Here is a 19,429-nt window from a genome sequence, read left to right on the forward strand (position 1 = left end):
CGCATGGTCAGGCTGCTAATTTTCTGAACTTTTATTCTCCGTTTCCCTTTTAAAACTGAATGCTTTTAACAGCAACCCAGTCACATCTTGAATGCTTTGCTACTTAGAAATTTCTTCTGCCAGATACCCTAAATCATCTCCCTCAAGTTCAAAGTTCTGCAAATCTCTAGGGCGGGGCAAAATGCCACCAGTCTCTGCTAAAATATAGCAAGGGTCACCTGTACTCTAGTTCCCAACAAGTTCCTCATCTCCATCTGAGACCACCTCAGCCTGGATTTCATTGTCCATGTCATTCTTAGCATTTCGGTCAAAGCTATTCAACAAGTCTCTAGGAAGTTCCAAACTTTCCCACGTTTTTCTTCTGAGCCCTCCAAACTGTTCCAGCCTCTGCCTGTTAACCAGTTCCATAGTTGCTTCCGCATTTTCAGGTATTTTTACATCAGTGCCCCAAACTACTGGTACCAATTTACTGTATTAGTCTGTTTTTATACTGCTGATAAAGACATACATGAAACTGGATAATTTATAAAGGAAAGAGGTTTAATTGACTCACGGTTCCACGTGCATGGGGAGTCCTCACAATTACAGCAGAAGATGAAGGAAGACCAAAGGGACATCTTACATGGCAGCCAGCAAAGAGAGCATAAGAACCAAGCGACAGGGGTGCCCCTTATAAAACCATCGGATCTTGTTAGACTTATTCACTAGCATGAGAACAGTATAAGAGAAACCACCCCCATGATTCAGTGTCTCCTACCAGGTCCTTCCCACAACACATGTGAATTATGGGAGCTACAATTCAAGGTGAAATTTGGGTGGGGACACAGCCAAACCTTATCACTTGTCTAAGACCACACTGTTTGTAAATGACAGTTGATATTTGAGTCTAAGCTTGTTTGACTTCAAAATACAGTACCTCCATTTCTGTTTTTTCTGGTTTTATAAGAACAGCTTTTTGAAAGTGATTTTTATTCATACACCTTGCAGTGGCGATGATGTATTTTTAAGATAGCCATGTTAACTTTTTTATAGAAATATCATTTAGCTTTTTTGAACAGTTCAAAGTTAGATCTCCCTTTGAATACATGTGTTTAATGAAGCTAAATCTACTCTAACATGAAATGTTCAATTTTCTATTCAAGTAGACCTTTTCTGTTATGTTTAAAGTTACCTGTAGAGAGTCATGTTAAATTAGTTGGATTCTTTGGTTTTGATATTTTAATGAAATAAAATTGCTGTGGTATGTATAAGACTTGTTTCCCCTTTAGATACAGTTGTGAATTAAAGCAAATCTCAATATATAGTGATACAGAATACATCAGCGTTCCATAATAAAGAAGGAAACAGTTGTTTTTTCAAAGTTAATTATTTCAGTGGAGGAAACACCTACAAAAATGATTGTTACAAAAAATCTAAATTTTGAATGAATGCATAGATAGTATAAAAATGAATAATGATGAATGACATTTTTACATTATGTATATTGTGCTTCATACGTTTGGAGGAAAATCTTCAGTCATTGGAAATATTTTAGAAGGATGCTTGCTTAATTTTTCTTTCTGATACAATTATATGATATATACATATAAATTACACAGAACACACATATTCACATTTAGAATACAAAATTTGCTGATAAATTTTATATGTATATTTAGATTCATATTCATGAAGCAGTCTGTGGACAAAGCTTGGTGCCCAGTTAAGGAGACATTATTGACCCTTTGGCTATGTGCCATGCATTGTATTGAACAGTTTTGAAAAAAACAGTTATAAGATTATGATGGGAGAACAGGAACAATGAAAGAGGCATCAAGATCTTGGTCCTACTGCTTTGCAGTTGTTTTGCTGTGTGATATCCTGTCCATACACCTCCCCGATAGTGAACCCAAATGTATACTGCATTCAGCCATGTAGATACCGGTATTGGGTGTAGAATTAGATGTAGGTCAGCATTTCAGCAGTATCATGGCCCATCCCCCAAAGAAGAGAAAATAAAAAAACTATGAGATCAGAGACATCTAGGCTAATGAGTGGAATGTGGACCAAGATGCAAACCACATAGTCTTCCCACAGAAGTAACATTTCATATGGTGTAGTTAGGTTTGGATTTTTGAAAAGTATTTGTATTTTTTTTGAGATGGAGTCTCGCTCTGTCACCCAGGCTGAAGTGCAGTGACACATCTTGGCTCACTGCAACCTCTGCCTCCCAGGCTGAAGCAATTCTCCTGCCTCCGCCTCCCAAGTAACTGGGATTACATGCATGCACCACCAAGCCTGGCTAATTTTTATATTTTTAGTACAGATGGAGTTTCACCGTGTTGGACAGGCTGGTCTCGAACTCCTGACCTCAGGTGATCTGCCTGCCTTAGTCTCTCAAGTGCTAGGATTACAAACGTGAGCCACTGATCCTGGCCTGAAAAGTATTTTAATGCAAGCTTATGAACTGGATAATTCTGGAGAAATTATTATGCTAAGCCTTGGTTTCTTCACCTGTGATATGATGACTCCTGCCTCATGAGGTGGTTGTGAGAATTAGATGGTTCGTTACATTTGGGCCTTAATCTAATGCTTGGCACGTAGAATCAGTGCTCAGCATATGCAGTCATCGCTTGGTATTCATGGGGAAATCGTTTCCAGGACACCCTGTGGATACCAACATCTGTAGATACTCAAGTCCCTTATATAAAAGGGATCACTTATAATAACTAACAATGTAAATGTTATGTAAATAGTTGCCATACAGTATTGTTTAGGGAATAATGACAAGAAAAAGCCTGTACATGTTCAATACAGATGCAATCATCCCTCTTTTTTCCCTGAATATTTTTGATTCAACCAAGAGGTTGAATTCATGGATGTGGAACCCATGCATACAGAACCTGTGGGCCAACTCTGTTTGCTGTGATTGTTACTACTTACCACTGCTACTGGGAAAGTAAGCGCTTTTAACAATGTTTCTCTTCGAAAAAATTCATTCTGACTTGCAATGTTTAAATTGTTGCTGTAAGAATGCTTCTCTCTTTGCTGCTGTGGGATTAGGTATTTCCCTTCCCCTCAGGTCCCCTACCTCTTGGAGGCAGAAGATGAGAACCAGCTAGTTCGAAACTACTGCTGGTGACTCCTTTGGTTTAGGTCAAAGACTTCAGCTCTGTAAAGGCTTGTTGAGAAAGTGAAGGCTGATCAGGGTTTAAACAAATCAGGAAGAAAAGGAGTTAAAACCACCTTGTGGTCTTCAGCAGTATCTCGTCGTCTCTCACACTCTAGTAGCCAGAGTGATGGACTCTGCTATGTTCCATCCCTGCCCCCGCTGCTAACCATCACCTGTTGATTCCGCTGAATTTTCATTTACTACTGGAGAAGGGAACAGAAAACAGAAACACATGTTGATTTTGAATTTAAAAACTTTTTTTTTCTTTTTTTTTGAGATGGAGGTTCTCTTTTGTCATACAGGCTGGAGCGCAATGGTGTGATCTCGGCTCATGGCAACTTCCAGCCGAGGCGGGCAGATCACTTGAGGTCAGGAGTTTGTGACCACCATGGCCAACGTGGTGAAACCTCTCCTCTCCTAAAAATAAAAAATTAGGCAGGTGTGGTGGCGGATGCCTGTAATCCCAGCTACTCGGGAGGCTGAGGCAGGAAAAACATTTTTAAAAAACTTCTGATGACAGAGTCAAAGCAGAATAAGTCTTGGAAGATGAATACATCAAACTGTCCTTCAGTGTCCTGTGTAAAAATGCCACTCACCGTTCACTTTTTCACTTTTGAAAGCCTCGAAGTGAGGGAAATCAACCATGATAATGAAAGAACAAAAGAATGATTAAAAGGAAAGATGAATAGGATTCATGAAAACACTTTGAGGCCGGGCACAGTAGCTCACACCTGTAATCCCAGCACTTTGGGAGGCGGAGGCAGGCAGATCATTTGAGGTCAGCAGTTCGAGAACAACCAGGCCAATGTGGTGAAACCCGTCTCTACTAAAAATACAACAACAACAACAACAAAAATTAGCGGCTGTGGTGGCACATGCTTGTAATCCCAGCTACTTGGGAGGCTGAGGCGGGAGGATTGCCTGAACTGGGAGGTGGAGGTTGCAGTGAGCCGAGATTGTGCCACTGCTTTCCAGCCTGGGTGCAGAACAAGACCCTGTTTCAACAAACCAACCAACAAACAAAACAAAACAAAACACCCGCCCCCCCCCCCCCAATAAAAAACACACTTTGAAGGAGCTGGAATTGTTTAGAAGAAAAATAACTAGATTCTTAATGAAATAGTATTTTAAAATCCAATTCTTTACTGAAGGTCATGAAAGATTCTATTTAAAATTAGTTAATATTTTGATAAGGATTATATGTGCATGACATAGTGAAAAACTATTTTTTTTATTTTTATTTTTGAGACAAATTTCACTCTCGTGGCCCAGGCTGGAGTGTAATGGTGTGATCTTGGCTCACTGCGACCTCCACCTCGCAGGTTCAAGCGTGTCTGTCTTTTATTCCTCTTCTCCAGCTATCTGTTTTCCTCCTTGGAGACAACTACTGTTACTGATACTGGTTCTCTTCTTCCATAGATAGTCTGCATTTGTTTCTCCTAATTCCTCATTTAAAACACAGACGGTAGCATAGCATACTGCATATACTGTCCTATACTTTTGCCCCTTTCTTCTTTGCCTTAACAGTATTCCTTAGGCTTTGTTCCATATCATGACCGGTAGGGCTGCCTTGTTTTTTCATATACTCACTGTGTAGCATTCCATTCTCTGGGTATTCTGTAATTTGTCTAGTTTTCTGTTCCTCAGGAAGTTAGGTGGTCTTCGCTATTCTATTTTGCTACTATAATGTCTACCAGAATGAATGTTCCTGTTTGCCTCTTACTTCCACTTGTCAAAGTAAAATAATTTCCTGAAAGAGAAATTGTTGGGCAAAAAAGATGTGCATTTTGAATTTTGGTAGGTTTTGCTAAATTGCCCTGAACACAGGTTGTACCAGTTTAAACTCCCACCAGCAGGCATGTTTCTTTTCCCGTGTCCTCTTTCAGTTTGTTAAAACTTCTTAAAAGCTTTGCCTATGTGATAGATTTTTAAAAAATCATCTTATTGTTTATTGTTTTACATTTCCAAGTGAAGTTAAATACTTTTAACATCTTCTAAGTTTCTTTTATATTTATCTCTGAATATTTATGTCCTTTGCCTATTTATCTTTTGTGTTCTTGGGTCTTAGAAATTTGTAAGAACTTTTTATATTTGAAATAAATAAACCCTTTGTGATATGTTTCAAATATTTTTTTCTCAACTTGTTTGCATTTTGACTTTGCTCATAATGTTGTTGCTGTTCTTGGTTTAAAAAAATTTATTTGAAAAGTTTTTTAAATTTATATATGTATTTTTTGAGACAGAGTCTTGCTGTGTTGCCCAGGCTGGAGTACAGTGGCATGATTATGGCTCACAACAGCTTTGAACTCCCAGGCCCAGGCGATCCTCCCACCTCAGCCTCCTGAGTAGCTGGGACTACAGGGTACACCACCACACTTGGCTGCTTTTTTAACCCCTATAGAGATGAGGTCTCGCTACATTGCCCAGGCTGGTCTTGAACTCCTGAGCTCAAGCGATGCATCCACCTCAGCCTCCCAAAGTGTTGGGATTACAGGCGTGAGCCACTGTGCTTGGGTTTTTATTTTCAAACATGAAAATTCAAGAAGACATCAGTGGATGTCTTTTTAATTTTTAAGTTAATCAGATACAATGGAAGGTAAGGGCTTTGCAGTTTGTTGCTGCTCAGTAAAAGACAAATAGCCATGAATATCCAACAGGTCAATAGTTTCTGTCAACATGGCTCTTTTCTAAGTAACAGTTGTGTTGTTGACAGTCATGGATGCTATATTTCACTCCTTTCCCAGCAAGTCATTTTATTGCCACCGTGACTGTTTGCAGTTTAAATGTGTAAAAACTTTGCATGCTTTTTTTTTGATGTTATTGTCAGCATCTTTGAACTTGTGACACTTAAACTTTTTCTTTCGAGGATTGTGGACAAGCCCAGCTTTTATGTCTCACTCTGGATACTTGAGCAGAGATGCATATGGCAGTCCTTACTGAGAGGAAGGAAAGATGGGTATAATATTGGAAGGCATGAACCTAGGCAGGTCCCTAGAGCATACTTATCTTCTCTGCTTATTGTGAGCCTCCTTAACTGTGAGATCTGTAACTGTGCTTCTCATGTGCTTGGCCCGTGGATGGTGTTATTCTTTCTAGTTTTCTGTTTACCTTTCTGGAGTCTGAGATCAAAAAAAGGACACAAATAAAGCTTGCAATTTGAGAATACCTATTTTTAACTTACTAAGTGGAAACTTTGAGAAAAGTCATTATTACAGAATAATTAGTAAAAAATCACCTTCATTTGGATTCTGCTTTTGGTTATGTAGGTCACGCAGCCTAAGGCAGTGGGAGGGTCTAGGTGTCACCCAGTATGGCAGTCAGACGCAGTGACTGTGCTGCCTGTGATTTCCTGTCTGTACCCTGACTGTAATTAAACCAGCACCAGTACCTGTCACTGGGGTACCAGCCACACGTCTGAGTATACATAAGTAGAGCTGAACAGCCTGAATATTGGTGCTTTTTATTCCATGCCTGGAGGTCTAGTTGTGTTTTTCTTTTTTAAATACAAGATGGAGACTGAAAGTGAGAGTAGCACTTCAGGGGATGACAGTGTCTTCTGGTTGGAGTCTGAAGTTACAATCCAGGTGACTGACTGTGAAGAGGAAGAAAGGGAAGAGAAGTTCAGGTAATTATGGAATTCACAGTTCCTTTGTCCTCTTCACTCCCTACCCCCACCCGCACCCCTTTTTCTTCTCTGCATTTCAGTCTCTTTTCCAATAAGACTTTCTGTTTTCTGGTTGAAGGTTTGGAGCTGAAGGGAGCAGGTTTTGAGTTGTATATAGCACTCCTCATTCCAGAACTTGCCCTGAACTTGTAAAATGCATTTTACATGGCTTGTTAGAACACCAAGAGGAGAAGATGTTAGACAGGTTTTGTAGTAGCCTTTCAGGAATTTCAAGTAGAGACTCATAATGAACTACTACCCCTTCCTGTATCTGATTTGTATCAAATAGATTTGATCTGAATTTGTATCTAATAGATTTTTCTTCCTCTTTTTCTTGGAATGTGGTGTATGCGTATGTGTGTCTGCGTGCCTGCCTGCTTTGTTGGCCTTATGCATGAGTATGAAAAATTTTGATTAAGTGCAGATTGGTTATTTTGTGACTTTGGTCCTTACCCTTGCCTCTGATCTTATATCTCACACCCCCCTTCCCCCAAATCTCTTTTGGATTTTGAATCTCTGGTAGTATTAATAACTTCATAATTGAAGTTTTTAGAGGATGCCTCCTGATGAAGCAACCCTCAGTTTAGTGTCAGTGGTGAAGAAAGATGTCTTAACCAGTTTGTGAAAACAGAACCAATGTTTCATTCATTCTGTTGTACTGTTGCAAATTTTAAGGGACTTTATTCTGGCTTTTCTTTTTCATTCAGAGTTAGCAATTTAATACTTTTAGAGCATCACACAATCTCTTGATGAAGTTTGAAGTTTGCACCGCATATTATCACTGCCACTCACATGTGCAATTAAACATCTTTTATAAGTTTACCTATGAGAACTTGGATAGGTGAATATACTATTTTCATCAGATACTGTCTTTGTGTTTAATGCTGAAAAAGAGTTTCTCCTTTTCTCTAGTCAAAGGATTTCTTTATCCACAAATTTTATTTTTTAAAGTCTAGGTTAAATGATGGAAGGGATTGAATATTGGGAACTCTTGATAACCCTCATTAAATTTTTTACTCAGGGGTTCAAATAAATGAGAAGTATATTTTAAATTTTAAAAGAATAATTTTCAGAGTATAAAAATGAATTATTTTATTAGCATATGATTATTTTTTGTCTGAACTTTCTCATTTTCCCATAATTTTATTTAGCCTTTCAAATTTGAGTAAGTCCCTTCCCTTCCAAGGTATGCTAATTGTTAGTCACATCTTCTGCTTTTTAATATGTTTGTGTCTTGCTAACAGTGAGTAGGAATAAAGTATTTGTTTTGTTTGTAATAAAACTTTTTGACCTGGTGTTCAAATTGTGGAAGTTATTTGGGTATTTGTCAAAGGAAGAAACCACTTGGAACTTATTTCGTTGTTGTTTTTATAACAAATTTGGTACTGTAATCCTAGATTTACTTGTTAGTCAGTGGGCGTCTCTCTCGGATTTTCTTTTGACATTTAAACGCAAATTTGTGTAAGACTGAGCTCTTCTTTTCCTTGGGAGTATGTGACAGCATTTTCATTCTGAGAAACTGAGCTAGTGATGTGGTGTTTAAGGAAACTGTGATACCATAGGGCATTTGTCTTGTTTATAATTGTATTTCCTATCTGAATAGCACCATGGCTCTCCTCAATCAGTTACGTCTTTGCAATTTGATCTTATTTTATTTACAAATGTAACAAAGAGGTGTGGGCAAGGCCCAGTTTCATGTAGTGTTTCTCACACATTCAGCAGTGAGGCATGAGGAAATGTGGCAGCAGGGTGGTTTCACAACCTCGTGGTGGCGTTCCTGCGAGATGCCTTGCAGGAAAATGGATGTGTGGATGTGGAAGGGGAAGGATCAGATAGAACTTGCAGCTGTAACCTTGGGAGGACCAAATAGTAGACTCAGTGTGGTATGACCGTTGTTTTTGTAAAATTAATGTAATAATTTAAAAAATGTCTTAATGTGTTTTTGTAAAAATCTCTGCTAATACATGTGACACCAAGCTGTCGGATTGGTTACATTTCCATTCACATACACACACACAGCTAATGAGATGAGGGCAAAAGGTTGTGCACTTTTCTTTTTCCCTGAATAGCTTCTAAACTACATTTTAAATGCACTCCTAAAAGCCTGCTCTTGTGTAAGTTGAGGCACCATGGCTAAGAGAGTAAAGTCACACCACACCTAGAATGTAGGCTTCTGGTGCTTCCAGGTGCCATCTGCTTTAGGAGGAAGTACTCTCAGAGACAAGTTAATGTTTGTCCAGTAGCTTTTGAAATAGCATTTATTTTTGGGCTCAGTTGGATGAAAGGATCCTTTTTATTACATTCTTGCACTATGGGAAGTTGCCAGTCTCCTTCATGGAGGTAGTTTAAACTTGTCTGCCATTGGCTCGCAGATCTCTCATTTTCTGATATCTTACTTGTAGTGTGAAGCTAGTAATCGGTATTATTACCTACCTTGTCATTGTGGCAAAATAATTATTAGACTAGAATATTTAGTCCTTACAATAAAATAGTTCCTAGAGATCATTAGAAAAATCCATCCCTGGATAAGAAGGAGGAATATAAGACAGAAAACAAAAAACATACATGTTTTAATTCTATCAAGAAAGAAAAACATTATTAGAAATTGTTATATGTAATGTACTAGGCCATATATATGCCTAGTATATCATATCTACAGTATATCAGTTAACTGCTTATCACTCCTATAAAGCAGGTATCATTTTTCCTATTTTCTCGATGAGGAATTTATGGCTCAGGGAGTCACACAGCCCACATTTGTCATGGTAGAGCAAAGTTTTGCGTGTGGTGGAGCAGAAATTTGAACCCAGGTGTAACTGACTTTGAAAGTGAAGACTAATGAAAGAGTTTCGGGACTATCTGCTGCTAAATGCTGTTTTCTGCTAACTGATAACTTACAAGAGACTACAGCTGATGTCTCAGTTTTGAAATTCAGTTTTTTTGAGGAGGTTATGAGCACCAATGATATATATATTATGTGGCCATCATAAAAATGAAGTAATGAACCCAATAAAATGACTTTTAAAAAATGTGACCTCAGCCGGGCACGGTGGCTCGCGCCTGTAATCCCAGCACTTTGGGAGGCCGAGAAGGGTGGATCACGAAGTCAGGAGATCAACACCATCCTGGCCAACACAGTGAAACCCCATCTCTACTAAAAATACAAAAAAAATTAGCTGGGTGTAGTGGTGGGTGCCTGTAGCCCCAGCTACTCGGGAAGCTGAAGCAGGAGAATGGCATGAACCCGGGAGGCGGAGTTTGCAGTGAGCCAAGATTGTGCCACTGCACTCCAGCCTGGGCGACTGAGCGAGACTGTCTCCAAAAAAAAGAAAAAAAAAGATAAAAAAAGTGACCTCTAGTACACCTAGGAATCATGAAAGGTTCTAGTTGTTTGGCATTTGAAGGTAGAAATGTTTATCGTATGGTTTTGTTTAGACTTCCCTAATACCACATTATGGGCTGATAGCCTGGCAAATATGACATATAATTTGAAGCAGCTACAGAGATGATATAGTGTATAATTGAACCATATTTTTGATCAGGATCTGTAGATGCCCAGATTGCTGATCTTCACGTATATCTCCATTATTAAGGCAATTCATTTTAAGTGACAAGAAACCTCTGACTCTAGTTAAACTGGATTATTTGGTGAACATATTTTAATTTGGGGGGACAATGCCTTCATTCATTTATAGCATTATAGAACTAATGATACTTCATGCACTTGATTGGTTGGTTGGTTGCATTATTCATCCTCTACCTCAGGAGTTCCCAACCCCTGGACCATGGACCAGTTATCTTATTTGGAAGGATGCCAGAAATTAGAAGCTACTCAGGCAGTCTGAGTAGGTAATAAGGGTCTTTACTGTGGTATTATACATCTTCTAGGCTCACAATAGCCTTGAACTCCCAGGCCCAGGCGATCAGATCGGATCTAGATGATTTCTTTTAATGGCTCATTTCCCCTGGAAGCCCATCAAACAATTTCAAGATTTTCTGTTTTTATTACTATGCCTATTCTTTTAGCTTGTGCACAAATTCTTGATATCAGTTTTCCTAGCCAGTTTTAATGATCCCAGAGGTATAGAGAGGGAATATTAACAATTAATTGAGGTTGGTCTTGGTAGCTCATAGCTGTAATCCTAGCACTTTGGGAGGCCGAGGCAGACAGATCACCTGAGGTCAGGAGTTTGAGACCAGCCTGGCCAACATGGCGAAACCCTGTCTTTTACGAAAAATACAAAAATTATCCAGGTGTGGTGGTGGGTGTCTGTAATCCCAGCTATTTGGGAGGCTGAGGCAGGAGAATCGCTTGAACCTGGGAGGTAGAGGTTGCAGTGAGCCGAAATCATGCCACTGCACTCCAGCCTGGGTGACAGAATGAGACTCCATCTCAAAAACAAACAAACAAACACACAAAAAAAAACAGATAAACCCAATTAACTGTATGTCCATACCAGTATCACACCCAGACCCATTTTATACTGTGTGGCTTTTCAAAGGCATCTCATCTTTAATAACCTGTTACTTATGATGTCAAAAAAGATGTATATTTTGCCCAAAAAGATATAACTTATATTGCTTTGTAACCTTGAAGAAACATCTAGGATTTACTTTAGCCTGTAAAATGTTATTTTAAAAAATTATTTTTAATTTTGGGGGCTTTCTAGTGGGTGTATATTTTTATGGGGTACATGAGATGTTTTGATACAGGCACACAGTGTGTAATGATCATATCATGGAAGATGGGGTAACCATCTCCTCATGATGGGGTATCCATCCCTGCAAGCATTTACTCTTTGTTTTATAAATAATCAAAGTTATTTTTCAGTGTACAATTTTAGTTATTTTTCAATGTACAATTAAATTATTATTGACTATAGTCACTGTATTGTGCTATCAAATACTAGGCCTTATTCATTTACTCTAACTACTTTTTGGACCCATTAACTATCCCCACCAACCCCCCACTATCCCCCCACCACCCTTCCCAGCCTCTGGTAACCATCCTTCTACTCTCTGCATCCGTGAGTTCAATTGTTTTGATTTTTAGATCACACATATAAATGAGAACATGTGATGTTTGTCTTCCTGTGCCTGGCTTATTTCACTTAACATAATGACCTCTAGCTCCAACCGTGTTGTTGCAAAGGACTAAATCTCATTATTTTTATGACTGAATAGTACTCCATTGGGTGTAAGTACCACATTTTCTTTATCCATTCATCCGTTGATGGACGCTTAGGTTGCTTTCAGATCTTGGCTATTGTGAACAGTGCTGCAAGAAAATTGGGAGTGCAGATCCTCTTCAGTAGACTGATTTCCTTTCTTTTGGGTATATGTCCAGCAGTGGGATGGCTAGATCATATGGTAGCTCTAGTTTTAGTTTTTTTGAGGAACCTCCAAACTTTTCTTCATAGCAGTTGCCTAATTTACATTCCTATCAACAATGTGTGAGGATTCCCATTTCTTCACATTTTGCCGGCATTTCTTATTGCCTTTCTTTTGGATATAAACCATTTTAACTGGGGTGAGATGATATCTCATTGTAGTTCTGATTTGCATTTCTCTGATGATCAGTGATGTTGAGCACTTTTTCCTGTGCTTGTTTGCCATTTGTTGCTGTCTTTTGAGAAATGCCTGTTCAAATCTTTTGCCCATTTTTAAATTGGATTATTACATTTTTTTTCTACAGAGTTATTTGGATTCCTTATATATTCTGGTTATTAATCCTTTCTACCATGGGTAGTTTGCAAATATTTTCTCCCTTGCTGTGGGTTGTCTCTTCACTTTGTTGATTGTTTTCTTTGCTGTGTAGAAGTTTCTAAAATACTCTTTTAACACTAAGTATAACATTCACCCAACATACTCTCATCAGTGAATTTAATAGGGATCAGCAGAGTCTGATGTGAACCTCCCTTAATCGCAGAAAATTTCAGGCAGTAATGGAGGCTAGCCATTAGGCTGTCTTCATAATCTGCGAAATGAATCTGTCTTAACCATGGGGCATGCCAGTACAAGGCTTTCTTGGTATTTTAGTAATTAAGCCCTTTGGGATGGAGTCCAAGGTGGGCCTTTCTTGTATCTATCGGTATGAGTATTTGATGTTCACGAAAGGCCCTAGAGTACAGAAACTACATAAACCTGTATAAAAGTTTCTGGTTATTAGGTTGTTTAATTAAAGTTAAAAAGTTTAAACCCAAACTTAATTTTTCTAACTCTTGCATTTCACTTCGGCACTAAACTCCCTTAAATAGTCAGTGGGACTTTCAAAGATAAATGGGAATCCCTGAAACATTTAAAGCTCTATTTATAAATTAGTCAATTTTCTTTTTTTTAAAATTAAACATGTCAAGTGACTAGGTTAGCAAGGTAATAATCAGAGCAAGCAAAACCTTCCCAGATACTTAATTTTGGAAGTTTCACTATACTTTTCTTTACATTCATGATTAATTTCCCTTTCCATGTTCTCATAATCATACATGTATTTTCTGTATTTGAAAATAAAATAATTTCTTTCACCCAGGTTTTCTCTCTCTCTCTCTCTCTCTCGTTCTCTCTCTCTCTGTGTATGTGTGTTTGTGTTTTAAATCGTGGTTCTTTTTTCTCCTCTACTTCTCTTCCTCATAAAGTAAGATCTTTAGGAAACTTCAGCTTCCTCCTCTCAGTCTCATACTTCTAGATGAGACTTTTGAAACTCTTTTTCATCCATTCTGCCTCAGTTTAATGTTTTTTGTTTTTTCATTCAGATTTAATTATTTGTGTCATTGTTTAGTGTTTATGTTGCTTCTTCTCTGTATCACATTCTATCTTAATGTTTATCTGTTTTGAATCATTTGTATTTGCTTGATATCTTCAGTATTTTTGCTCAGTTAAGTTCTCTGGGTGATGTTCTCTGATTTCTTATATAAGTTTAAATACCAATCTGTTTTTTTCTTTTTCTTTGTAGGTAACATGTTCTTTTTTTTTTTTTTTTTTTTTTTTTTTTTTTTTTTTTTTTGAGACAGAGGCTCGCTCTGTCGCCCAGGCTGGAGTGCAGTGGCCGGATCTCAGCCCACTGCAAGCTCCGCCTCCCGGGTTCACGCCATTCTCCTGCCTCAGCCTCCCGAGTAGCTGGGACTACAGGTGCCCGCCACCTCGCTCGGCTAGTTTTTTATGTATTTTTAGTAGAGACGGGGTTTCACCGTGTTCGCCAGGATGGTCTCGATCTCCTGACCTTGTGATCCGCCCGTCTCGGCCTCCCAAAGTGCTGGGATTACAGGCTTGAGCCACCGCGCCCGGCCTAGGTAACATGTTCTTTTTGCCTGAATACTTGTTAAGAGTTTCTTTTTTATTGTTAGTTGTGTATATTTTGTTATCAGTTCTTTAGTTTGGAACTTAGTGAGTTGTTTGGAACTTAGTGACTTTCAGTCTACAGAGTCAAACCTTTGTGTTAGGGAAGAAATTTTGTTGTTTCCTATTATTATTGCCTTTGCCTCTATTAAGTCCCCTTAATCTTTTACGATATATTTCTTTTTACATTTTACTTTGTGAATTGAAGTTTTTTTTGTACTTGTTCTCTTAGCTCACTAATTTCATCTTCTTTTTTTAATTGTTCAAATTCAATTTGAGTAGAGAAATTATTTTTAAGGGTTCTTCACATATAGATGTAGAAACACAAGGTATTTGTATAATGTTAGGTTATTTTCTTTCTTCTTGAGCTTTGGAGCTTTATTCATTCAGTGTACATGTTCTGTTTTATTCTGACTGTTCAGAACCTATCTTTTAACTGCTAAGCAAAATATCTGCGCTTCTTTGCCCTTTCCCCTACTGTGTTTTCTTCAGTAGCCCTATGATGCATATGGCTCTGCCTTGCTTCTTTTAGGGGCTCACACCCATATTAGGAGCCCTCGTCCTTCTGGTCAGTTGTTAAATTTCTTTACAGGTTAATTTTCCAGTTTTTGTTAGTACCCTGGGGGCAAGCATCTCTCTTGTTGTGGAGAGGAGAGGGGTGGGGTATAGCCCTTGAACTTCTGTTTTTCTCTTTAGGTTAGTATGATCCCACTTACTTTTAAGTTTTTCAGTCTTTTTGTCTTTCAGAAGTATATCAAAGTCTGATCTCTGGCCTTCTGGTGCCATCCATACCATTCTGTTAAGGATTTATTTTTTCCTATTTAACTTAATGATTTTTGAGATACTTGGAGAGATTTGCTTCCTTACATATATGCAGTCTAGGACTGGAAGTCCACTGGGAAGTTTTTTTCGTAGATTTTGAGGGGAAACTTCTCTGCAGGGAACATTCACTGAGGTAGAATCATGGTGCCTTTCATGCAATTTGGTGGGTCTTAGGAGTGTGAATGGCTGCTTCAGTGTCCTCTTCAGGATGGCGAGTGGGGTCTTCCAGGAAAAAATAGTTTTCCACATCTGGAATGACCAAGATATGGTCAAGCATTCCACTTTTCCTATCTGCAAAACAGGGCTTAAAATAGTGTATCAAACAATAACTAGTGAGAAGATAGAATGGAAGAAAAAGTGCCACTTTCAAGAGCAACAAGGAAGATAAGATATCAGAAAAAAACTTAACAACAAACTCTAAAACCTACATGATAAAAATGTAAAACATCATTGAAGAACATAAAAGAAGTTTGGAACAGTTGAATAATAGCCTTGTTCATAACTAGAAATATACAGCACCATAAAGGTGTTAGTTTAAGTTAATTTATAAATTTAATGCGATGATAAGAATCCTTTTTAAAAAACTAAATTGGTCTTGGCTAAATAATTTAACCAAGAAACTGTGTAGGAAAAAGAAAAAGAACAAGGGTAGTGGATATAGAGGACTTTTGCAACCAGATGTTGTAGTGTGAAGTCTTAGTCTCAGTAATTAAAACTCGTTGGTTGTGGGACATGAAGAGAAGGTATTATGGGGTAGAATGGAAATCCTAGAAATATACCCACATTCGTAGGAACATTTAGGTATGGTAAAGATGACTTCTCAAAAGCCAATGGAGATAATATGTACTATTCAGTAAATAGTTTTGGAGAAACTGCATATTCACCTGTGGAAATAAAGAAAATAGGAATCCTACCTCATACCAAGGATGAATTAAAAATAATCAAAGATTTAAATGTACTACATGAAAACATAAAAATTTTTAAAGGAAGGCTGGGTGCAGTGACTCATGCCTGTAATCCCAACATTTTGGGAGGCTAAAGTGGCAGGATCCCTTGAGGCCAGGAGTTTGAAAACAGCCTGGTCAACATAGCAAGACCCTGTCACTACAAAAGAAAAATTAAAAACTTAGTCTGGCATGGTGGTACATGCCTGTAGTCCCAGGTATTCAGGAGACTGAAATGGGAGGGTCTCTTGAGCCCAGGAGTTTGAGGCTATAGTAAGCTATGATTACACCACTGCATTCCAGCCCTGGTGACGGAGTGAGACCCTGTCTCAAAACAAAACAAATCAAAAAAGTTAATAGAAAGCATAGAGAATTAAAAAAATTTTTTTCTATAATAGGAAGGCATTTTTAATTATGATTTAAAGCAGTTAAAAAAAAAAAAGCCATGAAGGAAAGGGTTGAGAAATGAGGCTACATAAAATATAAAACATCTACATTACAAAAAACAAAATAAGCAAGGACAAATGACAACCTGGGAAAAATACTTGGAACTCATATTACAGATGAAGGATTAATCTTAATATACAAAGAACTAAAAATGGTTAAGAAAAAGTCCAACGACCCAATAGAAAAATGGGCTAATATATAAAAAGAATTTTTTTTACTGTTCAAAATTTGTTTTTCAGATAACTTGTACATATATAGAATGACATAGAAATGTATAAACTTATTGTAGCATTGTTTGTAATAGCAATAGATTGGAAATAATTTATTCAAGTATCCATCAGTAGGGGATTAGTTAAATAAATTATGGAATAGCTACACAGGGGAACATTATATAGTTGTAAAAACATCAAAGAAGTTCTGTGAATTGATATGGAAAGTCTGCAGGAAAAGTTAGAGGAAAACAAGGTATACAACAATGTGTAAACCGACTAAGGAGCAGCATATTTACATGTTGCTTTTATACTCTGTGTGGATGTATTTTTTTCATTCATATGAATAATTTATGTATAAATATATACAGCTATAGTAATAAAGTTTGGAAGAATATATAGGAAATTGATTACCTTGGCAGGTAGAGAATTTAATGGGTTGGAATTGGGCAGATTGGAGACAGGGATGGAAATAATTTTTCTTTATATGCCTTTTTGATTTGTGTATGATTCAGTTGTAATACCTATGAAGAATTATAGTATATAAGACATTTTGAGTGGGAAGTGACCAAAACTGAATTCCAACTGGCTTCAGCAAACCTCTGTTCCATCGTCACCACCAATATAACTGTCCCCATCAGTGTTAGAGAGTTAGTTTCTTTATTTTCTAGGAATTCTGGGAATATTAGATTTATGTAAGTGATTATTAGTCCATAGAGGCTAACCAGAACAAAGTTCCTGTATTTTAAGAGGCTTTGCAATCTAATTTATTAATATCCTCTGAAAGTAGGAAAATTTATTGCACCCTATGATAGCAGATAATTGCTTTTATCAGTTCCAGGCACACACAACGCTGATAGTCTCAGATTTATATCATCAGCCGTGGGTAAAATGAATAGAGAACACCAAACTGAGCACTTAGGACATGTCTCAAAGAGCTGTTCCCTTCAGTGGAATTGAGGCATATTTCTACACAGACAGACAAAAATTGACTACCAAACCAAATTCTCCATTGCTGACAGAGAGTAGATATCAAAATGGTCTGACCATAAGACGGACTTCAGCCATTGTTGCCACCAGTGGATAGTAGCTATTGCAGAACCGGAACCAAATTTGGCAACGAACAAGAAATAAAAACAGATCGGAAGAATAAAAAGAGAAAGACATGCTGCTTGGAATTTATTCCAGGGACCAAGAAAAGAGATGCCTGGGAGTGAACAGTCCCTGAGGGGCAGTTCCTGGGCAATACGCTGTATTTGTCTTGAGAAAGAAATGTGCTTGGACTTCTCTGTGGAACTTCAGCATTGTCAAGAGTAATTTTTCATAAGTTATGAGCAAGAATTTCATGCAAATAAAATGAATACATGACAGATATTTACATAATTTCCTAATGAAGGAAACAGCAAGATGATGAGGCTGGTTCCCATAATCTTTCAATTTGGGAGAAGTAGTTTTCTCTCCTATTTTTCATTTTCATTGAGTGTATTCAGGTTTAAATCTGAAGATGTTTTACAGAAAACTCTGGTAAAAAATACAGCAGTAGGTTACTTAGGTTTTATGGTTGGCAGTCCTTAACTACAGCTTTTTTGTTAGATATGAAACTACATTCAAACACCTTAAGGATAAAATTTGTCCATAATTTTAAAAGCATAGAACAAGAGAGTCAAATAAATGGATACTAAATTTCTTATGGAGTTGATTCATCATTACATGGCCCATAATGTATATAAATGTAATTTTTACACCTCTTAAACTGTGTAACATTTACCAATAAACTTTTACACTTTGAGGCATAACACATGTAGTAAAGTCTACAAATCATAAATGTGCAGCTTGATAAATTTATACATAATATATACCCAGATAATCACGACCCAATCAAGGTATAGATTATTTCTACCATACCGCAAAACCCTTGTCCCTTCTAGTCAGTACTTCTCCCAAAGATAACTATTATTCTCACTTCTGTCATAGTAGATTAATTTAGCTTGAACTTAATGCCAGTAGAATTATATACCATGTACTCTAATGTCTGATTTCTGTTGCACATTTATGAAATTCATCTACTTTTTGCAAATTCCTTTTTATTTATGAGTAGTCTATTGTACAAAAAATATTAAAAGTATATCTTGTGTTGTTAATATATTTTTTGCCTTAATAAATAATTGTACATAGTGATATATGTAAATACACTTGTTTTTTTACATATTGACCATGTAAACCAGTGATCTTGCTAACTTATTAATTTTAAATTGCTTATAGAGTCTTTTAGATTGTTTATTTACATGTCATGTCTTCAAATAAAGAAAAATGTTTTCCTTTCCAATTTTTACATTTTTTCTTGCTTTTTTCCCCAAGTGAATAAGACCTCAAGTACAGTGTTGAATAGAAGACCACATTCTTGTCTTGTTCATGATCTCAGTGGGAAATCATTCAGTATTTCAGTGTTAAGTGTGATGCTTAGCTGTATTTGTGTTTTTCATTAATTTTCATTAAAATATTTTAAAGAGTTTATGAATAGGTATTAAATTTTACCTATTGAAATTATATGTGATGGATTACATTTATTGATTTGCGTATGTTGAACGAGGCTTGCATCCCAGGGATGAAGCCAACTTGATCGTGGTAGATAAGTTTTTTGATGTGCTGCTGGATTTGATTTTCCAGTATTTTATTGAGGATTTTTGCATTGATGTTCCTGAGAGGTATTGGCCTCAAGTTTTCTTTTTTTGTTGTGTTTCTTTCTGGTTTTGGTATCAGGATGATGCTGGCTTCATAAAATGAGTTAGGGAGGAGTCCCTCCTTTTTAATTGTTTGGAGTAGTTTCAGAAGGAATGGTACCAGCTCCTCTTTGTACCTC

The 19,429-nt window shown here is 37.3% G+C and overlaps 1 protein-coding gene across 1 annotated transcript in view; it reads left to right on the top strand.

Annotated features, from left to right (window-relative positions):
- The first annotated feature begins 6,660 nt into the window (after positions 1–6,660).
- The window catches only part of ARHGAP32 (Rho GTPase activating protein 32), a 222,842-nt gene continuing 210,073 nt past the window's right edge, over positions 6,661–19,429 (top strand). The window contains exon 1 of the mRNA XM_011965417.1: positions 6,661–6,776. Within this exon, the coding sequence (XP_011820807.1) occupies positions 6,661–6,776 (116 nt within the window). The remainder of the gene's footprint in view (positions 6,777–19,429) is intronic.

The sequence above is a fragment of the Mandrillus leucophaeus genome, unplaced genomic scaffold, assembly GCF_000951045.1.
Source record: "Mandrillus leucophaeus isolate KB7577 unplaced genomic scaffold, Mleu.le_1.0 Scaffold724, whole genome shotgun sequence".
Lineage (NCBI taxonomy): Eukaryota > Metazoa > Chordata > Mammalia > Primates > Cercopithecidae > Mandrillus > Mandrillus leucophaeus.